The following is a 12,922-nucleotide window of genomic DNA, read 5'->3' on the forward strand; positions in this document are numbered from 1 at the left end:
AGTGTTTCCCCTAGGATTTTTTCTTACAGCGGCGGTATGGTCCGGGGGAGAGACACACACGCAGCAGTTATTATAGGAAACGACTGAATTATTATAGAAACATTATAGGCAGTAATATGTGTGTGTGCTTGTCTCGCTATGTCCGCGACGTTTCAGCAGCAGCCCCTAGAAACACTGGTTCTAACAGCAGTTTAGCCTACCAAGTGAGACCATTTAAGCCAAAAATATAATTATTTTGAGAATAGATACATAGATACAGTATACAGTACTATACAGATACAGATACAGTAGAATACATACAGGGGAAACACTGGACTTCTACCTGGCTTCTACAGTAGCCTACGAAAAGTAGGATACAGATACAGTAGAATACATACAGGGGAAACACTGGACTTCTACCTGGCTTCTACAGTAGCCTACGAAAAGTAGGCTACTATGAGTTAAAGGTGCAACAAAGTAATGCCTGTTTATTTAGTGATGATTTTTCATTGAAAAAGATTTGAATAAAAGTTGTGAGACTACACATGAACTTGCATACTAAGAACTTCAGTAAGTAATCATTTTAAATGAAATATTGCATTGCAGTTTTATGGCTGGTAAAAAATATTTTTGGCTGGTAAATTTTCTCAGTTTACCTGCCATTGGCAGATGGGCCAAAAAGTAAATTTTGGACCCTGCGTATATATATGGGCCAGTGTGAAAAAACAAACAAAAAAAATGCATATTTTTATTTTATTTTATTCAACTGTGAAATGATAGAAATGATAGATATGACTATTAGTATGACTATCTTTTTGAGATATTTGCATTCAAAATGCCAACATTTAGTTGATATACATACATGTGAGAACACTTTGTAAAGCCAACATCTGCCACCTCTCTCCTTCTAGTGGTAGTCACTGCTTACATACTAGTGCATTCTTTATTAATTTCAAGCCTTCGGTGTGATTGTACAAACATAATAATTTCATGTGCTTTCTGTTATGTAGAGTCACCTTCCCATGGATATTGTGGTGCCATGCAGTGGAAATGTAAGTTTTGCACATTTTCATCTGACAAGAGAGCACAGCTTTTCAAACATCGTCTAAGTCATGGAACATGCTCCCGGATTGTGCCTATACCATGCCTCCATTCAGACTGTCTGTGCACTTTTAAGTCTTTCAATGCATTCAAAGTGCACATAAGTAAAAAACATTCACAACGGCATGGAGAATCAAGTACACCTGCACAAGCTCAAGTATCTTACCAGTGCCATCTTTGTGACTTTATTGAGCCATGCACAGAGGCAGATTATTTTTCACATTTGCATACACACTTGAAGGCTAACCAGAAAGTCCAGTGTCCCTTCCAAGACTGCTCTTTCGAGACAAATGTCTACTCAACATTTAATGCGCATAAAAGTAAGATACACCAACAGCAACGGAGTGAGTGAATTGTTTCAAATATTCAAAATAACGATGTGAATGAAGGCACACAGGAGAGTATTGTCTTTAATGACAGGCAGTGAAGATGAACTAGGTAATGAAGAACAAAAAGACAACTTGGATGACTTAAAACATCAGCTGGAACACAACTTGGCTTCCCTTTTCCTGAAAATGCAGACAATCTTGCATATTTCAGAAGTAGTTCAACAGTTGAATCAAATTAATTTGCTTTCTGAGCCAGTGATATGTGGGGCTATACAGCAGATACTCAGTGATGTGGATGTAGACAGCTCATTGGTAAAAGAGCTTGTCAGAGCAGTTGCTGGCTACAGTGTGCTAGTTCATTGTACAAAAGACGATGGGCCTCTTTCAACTGTCAATAGGAGAGCATCATATTTTTTGAGAGAATTTCCAGTTGTCATGCCTGTTGAATATAAGATAGATGGAGATGATCAATCCTGTGTTTGTCCCAATTCATTTTTTTTTCATTCATTTTCTTTATTTAACCAGGTCGGTCCCGTTGAGATACAAAGACCTCTTTTTCAAGGGAAGCCTGGCCAAGATAGCAGCATAAAGAGATAAAAGTTGCAACGACATTAAAACAGACAAACATTAAGACACAAACATGCAATAAAATAAATAAAAACAATTACAACGTTCATAAAAAACATGTGCAAGTATGAAAGGAATCTGCTTCTAAGTCTCTCATTTGATTTTTGAAAGTTCCAAGTGGAATAAGTTCCAGCAGTTTTAGGTTGCTCTGAAGTAAGTTCCAGGCTGTAGGTGCAGAATACATAAAAGCCTGTTTGCCAAGATCAGTGCGGACTTTGGGAACGGTTAGCTGGTAATAGTCATTTGATCGTAAACAATCGTCAGATGCTACAGAAATTGTTGAATAAACCAGAAATTCTGGACAAGGTGCTGGCATCAGGTGATCCCTCAGGTCGATACAACAGTTACAAGGACGGCACGCATTACAATGCAAACTCATTTTTCATGGAAGACGAATGTAGAATAGCTCTTAATCTTTACATAGATGATTTTGAAGTGGCTAATCCACTCGGGACATTTAGAAAGAAACAAAATGTGTGCCATCTACTGGGTTCTTGCTAACCTGCCAGCAAAACACACATCCTCTTTGCATGCTATTCAGTTAGCTCTTCTGTGCAAAACTAATGTGGTCAAGGAACATGGCTATTCAAAAGTGCTCCACCCACTGATTCAGGACCTGAAATCTCTTGAGCAGCAAGGAGTATGTTCAGCAGTTAGGGACAAGTGTAAAAGGAACTGTGCTACATGTCTTGGCAGATAATTTGGGTGCTCATTCGCTTGCAGGTTTTCAAGAAAGTTTTAACGTAAATCTGCCTTGCCAATTTTGCATGGCCACAAGGGAGGACATTCAAGTCAAGGAGGTTAGATCAGGCTCATTTGAACATAGGACTAAAGAAAATCATGACCAGCAAGTTCAAGAGGTTCTGCAGGACAGTGCTTTAGCGAAGCAGTATGGTGTGAAGAGCAGCTGTGCATTGAGTGATCATTTGGACCACTTTCATGTAGTTGGTGGTTTCCCTCCAGATCTGTTGCATGATCTGTTGGAGGGTGTTGTTCCTGTGGAGATGGCTTTATGTTTGAAGGATTTGATATCTAAAGGTTACTTTTCCTTGGAGTCCTTAAACAGTGCAATCAAACAATTCAAGTACAAATTTTCTGACAGGACCGATCAGCCACAGCCTATCCCGAAATCCTATACAACTAAGGGAACCATAGGGGGAAATGGTCACGAAAATTGGACCCTTCTGAGACCCCTCCCACTCTTGATAGGTCATTGTGTGGTAGAGAATGACAAGACATGGGAAATCTTATTGCTACTGAAAGACATACTCGAATTGGCTGTGTCTTTCCAGTTTACTGAGGACTCTATTCAGTTTTTGGATTGCAAGATTTCAGAACACAGGGCTTTGCTTAAAGAGGTTTTTCCAAACTTTTCACTGCGTCTGAAACACCACTACATAGAACACTATCCTCGGTTGATAAGGATGTATGGGCCACTCAGAAATTTGTCGACAATCAGATTTGAAGGCAAGCACAAATTCTTCAAGCAAGTGAGTCGAGATGCACAGAACTTAAAAAATGTCCCCTTAAAACTGGCAAACAAGCATCAAAGGATGATTGCCTATCACACAAGTTCCCAAACTGGGGGGCGCGCCCCCTAGTGGGGGGGGGGGACATAATACCCCCCCGCATTGCGTTCACATTACGGAGCGGTTTCCGCCCAAAACGCCATTATTTCCTATGGAAGGGAGCGGATTCCGCTCTCACCGCCGACTCCGCTGTGGATCGTGGATTTTTCTGCCGTGGATGGTCGCGCAAAGAGTTGAAAATAGTTCAACTTGAGCGGATAAGATCCATGCGGAATGCGTCACTACAGTCCAGCACTTCTTTGGTTGCCTGGCAACAAACTGAGTGCGGATTTCAGGCTGAAACCGAGGCGAAAATGTTCCTATATCATAAAAGGGGGGCCTGACAGAAAAAGTTTGGGAACCACTGGCCTATCACATGGATGCCAGTTCATTTTTCAAGCCAAAGGTCCAAATGGACAGGGTCTGTAGTTCACTTGTCACATCATTCCCCGACAATATTCAGGAATACCTACGTCTGAAGAGCACCGGTTGTAGTAGTGTGCTTGTTTCATCCGCTGTTTACATTGATGGCATTAAGTACTGCCCAGACATGGTGGTATCTGTTGGATCATGTTCAGGTCTCCCAGACTTCATGCAAATTGTGAACATTTTGACAGTCAGTACTGACATTCTGTTTCTCTGCAGACCTCAGACTGCATGGTACATTGAGCATTTGCGCTCTTTTGAATTGTGTGGCAGTCTGCACTCACTGTCAGTTGTTCAGCCCTCTGAACTGAATGACCCATTCCCTTTAGCAGCTTACCTAATCCAGGGCCGGTTATTTGTCACTTTGAAGCACTATATCAATTGCTAAATGCTGAGGCCTTTAAATATGTGAATAAAGTTAATGTCCTGAAGCTCCATCATAAGGCCTTTTCATTTTTTTCTTGGTTTTTTATAGAATATCTGGTAACCATGGGGTTGATCGTTCGAGTAATAGTTCAAGACAGTGATATATGAAAAATCACTCTTCCTGAAAAGCCAGCTGACATTGACACACTGATGAAGCTGTTGGAAGAGCATCTGGAACTTCAGTACAAATTCACTATCCAATATGAAGACCCAGATTTCAATAATGCCTTATGTAACCTTACTGACATCAGTGATTTACCTGAGAGAGCAACGTTGAAGATAGTCCCCCTTCCAGTCAGGTAGAATCTGTGCATTCAGACTCTAATCAATCATCGTCAATGGAACGTCAAAAAGAATGGCCAGAGAACTTTGAAATACCAAGATTTTCTGTTAACGTGGAATACCGTCTCTGTCAAGGGAATGCTGCCTTCGTGAAGGATGGAAGACGTCTAGAAGTAGGGAGAGATTTGAAGCATGACATTCTGGAAGCACTGGCTGGAGCAATGTACACATACAAAGCATATCCCAGGGAGGAAGACTTCAACCAAGTTGCTGCAACCCTCATCAAGACTCATCCCTGCTTAACAGAGCCAGGCTCCTCAACTGGCTCAGCTGGCTGGAAGAACAGTCTGAAATTTAAGATGGCAAACTATAGGACAAAATTGAGGAAGTCTGGCTGTAGTGACGTGGCATTGTTTAAAGAAAGACAAGGGAGAGAATCATCAGGGAACAGTGTCTACAATAGAGGCATTAAAAAACCAAGAAGATGCAAGTTAAATTTCTTGCCAAATTTCCCAGAAGGCGAGAATGACGACAGTCTAGAATCAAGGAGAGTGGAAGCTGTTGAAGAAATTAAGAAAAAGTATCCAGACGTAACCCTGATTGAGCAGAGAATGAGCAGCACTTTTGCAATGAGGAGGAAGGAATTGGTCCACTCCAAGCCTCCTATCAGCGAGATCTTGGAGAAGTGGCCAGAAAGTCAGGTAGTCTTTTCCCCTCTAATTTTATAATTTCTTAATGTGTTTAAATCCAGAGAGCTTTTATGAATTGGTTTCTAGAACAGTAATGACAAAAATAATGCTTGTGCTTAGACTTTTTGTTCGGCCGGATTTCTGGTAAAAATCAGCCCTTGATGGCCACACAGCACGCTTCTTTGAAATCTTCAGATCCAAAGGTGGATCACAGGGGAAGACTCTACGCGAATTATTGCGACAAACTGATTCAAAGGTATGGCACTCCTTCATAATTAGTGTGCTAGCTTCAGCAAGTCACAGTTATACACTCTTCATTACTTCTCTATTATTATTCTTCCACCAAATGTTTGCAATGTAATAACTTTTGAACAGTTTAAGATGTCATAGGAAGTGGAAGTTAAAGTTGAATGTTTTTCTTGAAGGTTTGAGTCATGCATTTCTTTTTCTATTATAAACACCATTAAAGACCTCACCCCAAAATGTCTCTGTCCCCCCACTGTCTGTCTGTGTCTCTCTCTCCCTCCCTCTTAGTCATCTGATGTAACAGCACTGCGTACGGTGGTACTCTGTGGCCTTCCAGTCCTTCTCGGTGATAACCCTGAAGAATTTTTCCAGACATTATTCGTAAGTAATGTTACCAGTGTTACTGCATTATATCATTCATATTAGTACAATTCACTCAATTATTTGTATGACTTGGTTTTGAAGTCAGGGCATAAAGGAGTAAGTTAGGCTGTGTTCACACATAGCATTTTTTGATGTGGAAAAAGCGCTGCCTGGAGCACTTTTTGTGAGGAGAAATAAAAAGCGGATCACGGCAACGTCACCTGACGTTAGCTGAGCAGCTGCTAGCTCACTAACCAGCTGGTTAGCTCTTCTATCAGACAATACAGTGTTGTGCAACAAGCAATGGCTTACCAGATATTTCCAATACATGTCCAGTATAAGAATAACAATGTGACATAGTAGTCAAATCAAAAGGGTTTACTCACCCAGTAACACAACAGTTATATATAGGGCTGCCCCCTAATAGTCGACCAAACGTTAGTCGATGAGAAGAGTCTTAGTCGACCAAGTTTTCATTGGTCAGCTAGTCGCAGGAAAAAAAACCAAAAAAAAAAACCCCTCAAACTCCATTCGGGAGCTGCGCCTTGTCGTTAAAAAATTAGACCAGGGTTGCACTTGGCGGGTGAATTGCTGGGGACCCAAGGACGTGCAGTGTCGGATTTGGTGCAATTTGGACACACGACACGTTCAATATTAATAAACTTTGAATAAACAAGCGGACAGCGCTCTGTGCAGCAGCGGGGCTCAAAGCAAGCGACTGATAGCCTACGCCTATTGTGTGTTTTTTTTGGGTGAACCACAGTGTATTTCACTGGTGTTTCTGACCGCGAGAAGCCGTTACTTGGGTGTGTTTTTTCCCGTGAACCAGAGTGTATTTCACCGGTGTTTCTGACCGTGCGAAGCCGCGACTTGGGTGTGTTTTTTCCCGTAAACCAGAGTGTATTTCACCGGTGTTTCTGACCGCTAGAAGCCGCGACTTGGGTGTGTTTTTTCCCGTGAACCAGAGTGTATTTCACCGGTGTTTCTTACCGCGAGTAAACGCGACTTGGGTGTGTTTTTTCAAAAAAATCTATATTTAAATAATTAAATTAATATCATAAACGTGTGACGACTAGTCGACTAATGGTTTGAACTAACGACTACTAGTCGACTAGGAAAATCTTTGGTCGGGGGCAGCCCTAGTTATATACCACTAGGCATTTTATTAACTGTAAGACCACGTTATCTACTTACTTTCCTGTTTTGTGTGACACTTTTTATGTGGGACACACTAAACAACGTCTACAGGACCGGTTGGCTGAACATAAATATGCTGTCCAAACTGGTAGTGGATTATGCTATTGCTAAACATTTTAAGGACATTCACAATGGTGACTGTCTTTTTTACAGCTATCGGTATAGATCATGTCCCTTTAACCTCTTGAAGAGGGGATAGACAGAGAACACTCAACCAAAAAGAGAGCCGCTGGATCCATAAGCTCCAGGCTATGGTGTTTCCTGGAAGGGAGAAAGAGGAAAGCCTTCCTACATTCAGTGTGTTCAACCTACGACCACGCCTGCACGAACGGACTAAGCGAACAATAGTTACAACTTTGCTAAGTTGTGAACAAACTCATTTGATCTTGTGAGCCGACAAAACCTTTTTAGCAGACTGGTTACTTACAGTCGGATAGACATTGCATTGGCTGTTGCAGGACTGGAACTACTGGATTATATTGAAAACCCGGGATGGAGTTCGGCTGCTTTCACGTTAATTACAGAAGGGATTGATTTGCGTGCTGGTGGAAGTAAACCCGGGAAAACCCGGGACAGAGTTCTGCTGCTTTCACGTTAATTACGGAAGGGACTGATTTGCGAGCTGGTGGAAGTAAACTACAACGCAAAGATCGGACTGAGTGACATCTGCAGGGGTTCATTATGGCTAAGAATGTGTCAATGACTCAAGTACATGAGCTACTGGAACAACAAAAAAATGACTTTAAAGAATCTTTGCAACAACTTGAGAACAGTTACAAGAGCTTTATCCATACCATAATGGACAACACAGTATTTTGAAAGATGTGGAGGACATTAAAAGCAGCCTCCAATACACACAGAAAGATGTGGATCAACTCAAAGAGTCGTGCAGCAGGCTTTCCTCAGATTGCAAATCGTTTGACCAGGATATAAGGAGGCTGGCTGAATCTCTCATCTCTGTGGATTCTAAATCTGACTATCTTGAGGGTCAATCCAGGCGCAACAACCTAATCATTGATGGTATTCCAGAGGCTGACGGTGAAAAATGGGCAGACACTGAGCAGAAAGTACTGGATATTTTCAGAGAAAAGCTGGATATTGACCCTACTCAGATAGAGATTGAAAGGGTCCACCACACGGGAAAAGCATCCACTAGGCCTACTGCCCAGGCTGAGGCCAACAAAGAACAAGGGTCTGATAAACAAATCTGACAGGCCTCGGTCCATAGTGGTCAAGCTCTTACTGTGCGCTCACACTAGAAGCGTCATGAGGGCTGCTGGGCGCTCTGGTCGCTGGCCGCTCGCTGCCAGCCCTCAGCAGTCGTCGCTAGGGGGCGGGGGGTTCAAGCAGCGCTGCAGACATCAAGTTCGGTTGTGGCCAATATATCAAGTTTGTAGTAGAGGTATTCAGCAGGCCTGACGTGAACTGTGACAAGTATGATCAAATAAACAAACTTCCACGTTTTCCTGCAAAATGTACCGAGTCTGTATTTCCAAAAAACACTCATTAAAAAAATGCTGTTTTACTTTAGCCTATTGTGTGCATGTGCATTGTGTACAGAAATAATATTAATAGATATCTATTGATGATATATTCATAGATGGCCTATCTATTATGTATTAATATTCGCCTAATTGGGTATAGCCTATGAAACTATATGTTTGACCAGCTGTGAAATTTTAGGGAAAACAGGGTACATGGCCTTATAGGTCTATAGGTTGGTAAGATGAAAGAAAAAAAAAAAGAAAAAAGTTAAGGAAAAGTGCGGGAAAAGGGTGTGTATATATATCATGCACATCGTCAGTTGTCCTCATTCATCATGGAGCGCACTTTGGTGAGCCTGCTGTGTCTTGGAGCTGTTTATTTGCGGATGAAACGCCGGCGCCGTAGGTCCAAATGGGTCCACACGGTTTTGCGAAACCGGCGACTCCACGGCGAATTTCACCGGTTGGTGCAGGAGCTGCGTTTGGACGATGCTTGGTTTCAGCATTATTTCAGACTAGACAAAAGTCAGTTTGATGATCTGCTGACCAAGGTTGCACCAAGGATGCACAGGATGGACACCAACTACAGGCGAGCTATTTGTCCCGCTGAACGACTTGCTGCATGTCTGCGGTGAGTGTTTACTAGACATGCGCGCAGATATGTGCGTGTGCCCGCCCCCCCCCTCTCTGTCTCTCTCTCACACACACACACACACACACACACACACACACACACACACACGTGTGCCTTATTGATGTAAATCATGAACAGTAACAACTTTACATTTAAGTTAATCCTCCTTCAACCCCAAACTTTTGTCATTCAACAGATACCTTGCAACTGGGGATTCCTTTCGCACCATAGCATACAGCTACCGTGTGGGGCATTCCACAGTGTGTGGTATCGTGACGGAGGTAGCCAGGGCAATATGGGATTGCCTGGTAGAGGAGTTCATGCCTGTCCCAACCACTGAGGACTGGAGGGCCATTGCAGCTGACTTCTCCCAGCGCTGGAACTTCCCAAACTGTTTGGGATCCATTGATGGGAAGCATGTGGTGATCCAGGCTCCCAATAATTCTGGGTCACTCTTCTACAACTACAAGGGGACTTTCTCTGTAGTCCTTTTGGCAGTTGTAGATGCAAAATATTGCTTCCGGGTGGTGGATGTCGGCGCTTATGGCAGGACCAGTGATGGAGGGACCCTGGCAAATTCCACCTTTGGTCAGGCCCTCAGAGATGGCACTCTCAGCATCCCTGAAGACACCCAGCTTCCAGGAGCAGCATACCTGGGACCCCAACCCCATGTTTTCGTGGGAGACGAGGCCTTTCCCCTCTGCAGAGACCTCATGAGGCCTTTTCCAGGAGTCAACCTCTCTCCTAGGAACAGGGTGTTCAACTACAGGCTGTCCCATGCAAGGCTGATAGTTGAGAATACCTTTGGTATTCTTTCTTCCCAATGGCGCATGTACCGGCAAGTCATTGGTATCAGGCCTGCAAATGTGGAGGCATGTGTGAAGGCTACCTGTGTCCTTCACAATTACCTCAGGAGAAGCACGAGGACCAGGAGGGAACCAGTGGCTGTGTCAGCGGGGGAGATGTCAGTACTCCAGGACATCAGAAGAGTGGGGAGCAACAATGCAGCACGGGAGGCGATCCACGTGAGGGAGACCTATGCTTCCTACTTCTCAGCTGAGGGTGCAGTACCTTGGCAACCCATGGCATGAGGCCGGGTACAAAAAGGCTCTTTTAAGAGCCACCCACATTAAACTAAATGGCATTTTCCATTTGTTGTGTTGTTTGTTCTCCTCATACTCTCTGGGTCACAAATAATATAGTTCACACCACAAATAGTTTATTATTATTATTAAAATTATTACCAATTTACTATTAAGACAGAGTCTAATGTCAAGTGTCATTATTTATAATTAAAAGTATTGTGCTTTTGTTGATTGTAGTAACTAAACTTTAAATGCAGTCACATTTTCAACCAACCTTTCTGCTCCTTTAGGTAGTATAGTGTGTATATTATACATTTTTTTATTTCCATATTTGTCGTATAGAGTTCATTGTCTATTGCCACTCCATTGTATCTTACCTTCACCCTATCTATTATGCTATTCAGGTGCTGTAATGACTGAAAAAAGTTCTATCATATCTTATTGCATTAATTGGAATCACAAATATTCAGTGAACAGTAATATTTATTTAACAAATTTACAAACAGAGGAAAAAAGATGCTGGAAAAAGGATGGCAAAAAAAATTATCATGGCCCTGTCACCTGGCCCTCATCCTCCTCTGCCTGACGGCATGTTGCCTCGAAAATCATCTGGTGAATTTTAAATTTCACCTCTGCCTTCCTTCTTGCAGACAAAGCCTTTATGTCGGGCAGCAAACTTCTAAGAAAAAGTTCATTAGGGTCACAGGGTCCTGCCTTGGCCATGACTGCATCCACAGCACCTATCAGCTTCTTCTCAAAAACGGACCTGCCATCAGATGCCCTCTTCTGGGCCCTGGGCCTGTCCTTGGAGGTAGAGGGTGTAGGCTCAGGAATGGGCTCTGGGGAAATAGGCTCCAAATTAAGTATTATCTCCTCATCCTCACTGCAGGGTGCCCCTTCCTGGCCGGTGGTGGCGGAGGCAGCATCCTCTCCTGCTCCATCTCCTTCCTGGCCCTGGCTACCTGCCTCTGCCTGGCTGGAACCCTCAACCCTTCCAGGCATATTGCTGCTGGTGGCCCTTTCCTCCATGAATGGGTTGAGGAAGCTCATTATTTGGCTGTACCGCCATGGCCGGGTTTGAGACGCCCCTGCACCGCTCCTACTCTTCTCCTTCTCTTTCTTTCTCTCCCTCCTGTACGTGTCCCTCAAACTCTTCCATCTCTTCTTACTGTCATCAACTAATACACAACAGAGAAAAAATATCAACACCTCTCTCTCTTCCTCTCTCCCTTTCTCTGTAGGAATATTAATAGCTCAACAAAATAAATATATATAACTCAATCAATATGATTTGCATCATTAAGTAATATTAAACTATATATTAATTAGTTTAATATATTTTATATTAATAAACTGACATTTATTTATTTATTTATTACAACTAATTTACTCATTTTAAAAAGCTAAATGTGTGCCCTTTTTGATTCCCCTGTATAAAATAATGCTACCACATGCTTCTGCCATTTGTATTTGAGCTAGTAGCACAGTAAATGTAATTTTACTACTTCTACACTGTACAATAGGCCTAATCACGCTTACCAGAAATCCCTACTATCTCTGACACCTTCTTCCATGCATCATTTTTTTTGTTTATGTCTCTGTACACGAACAAGGATGGGTCATACAGCTCCGGAAAACCGGAGACCGCAACAATCAGTTTCTCCTCCATTGTCAGTATGGAACAAATATTTGCTAGGAACTTCAGTACATAGGGAAACGTTTACAGCGGAAAGAAAATCAAATCCCGATCTGCAATTGGTTGCTGCTTCAGCGCGTTGCTGCTAATTTGCATAAAGTTCAGCTCAGCTCAACTTCAACTCGTCGCTGTGGTCGCTGGCATCGCGCCGCTCGCTGCTGCCACGGCGACAGACGCCTCTCGTCGCCAGCTCCCATTGAAAATGAATGGCTGCCGGCCGCTTTTGTAGCTCATGACGCTTCTGGTGTGAGTGCACAGTTAAGGTTTAAGGACAAAGAAACGGAAGGCAAGCCCAAGGCACACCTGTGCAATAATCATGCTGTTTAATCAGCATCTTGATATGCCACACCTGTCAGGTGGATGGATTATCTTGGCAAAGGAGAAGTGCTCACTAACACGGATTTAAACAAATTTGTGAACAAAATTTGAGAGAAATAAGCCTTTTATGTGCATAGAAAAAGTCTTAGATCTTTTATTTCAACTCATGAAAAATGGGAGCAAAAACAAAAGTGTTTATATTTTTGTTCAGTATAGGTTCGAAGTCAGAAAGACAAGTCTACTGTCAATTAAGGAATCTAGTGACTAAGCTAAATAAAAAGAAAGAGTATTATAAACAAAGGATCAGCGAAGTAAAAAATGATGGGAAAAAACTATGGTCAACACTGAATGAAATAATGGGTAGGAAATCAAATACACTTATCTCATTCATACAATCTGAAGGGGCATTTATAACAAAGCCTCATGACATTGCAAACTATTTTAATGATTTTTTTAAAAGTAAAGTTGATAA

General features: G+C 42.4%; 1 protein-coding gene across 1 annotated transcript; it reads left to right on the forward strand.

Moving 5' to 3' along the window:
- The first annotated feature begins 9,052 nt into the window (after positions 1-9,052).
- LOC139928962 (uncharacterized) lies at positions 9,053-10,442 on the forward strand. Its single transcript, XM_071921702.1, has 2 exons — positions 9,053-9,348; positions 9,548-10,442. Exons 1-2 carry the CDS (start codon positions 9,053-9,055, stop codon positions 10,440-10,442), a joined length of 1,191 nt encoding a protein of 396 aa, XP_071777803.1.
- Positions 10,443-12,922: the final 2,480 nt, after the last annotated feature.

Source organism: Centroberyx gerrardi, chromosome 4 (assembly GCF_048128805.1).
Source record: "Centroberyx gerrardi isolate f3 chromosome 4, fCenGer3.hap1.cur.20231027, whole genome shotgun sequence".
Taxonomy (NCBI): Eukaryota; Metazoa; Chordata; class Actinopteri; order Beryciformes; family Berycidae; genus Centroberyx; species Centroberyx gerrardi.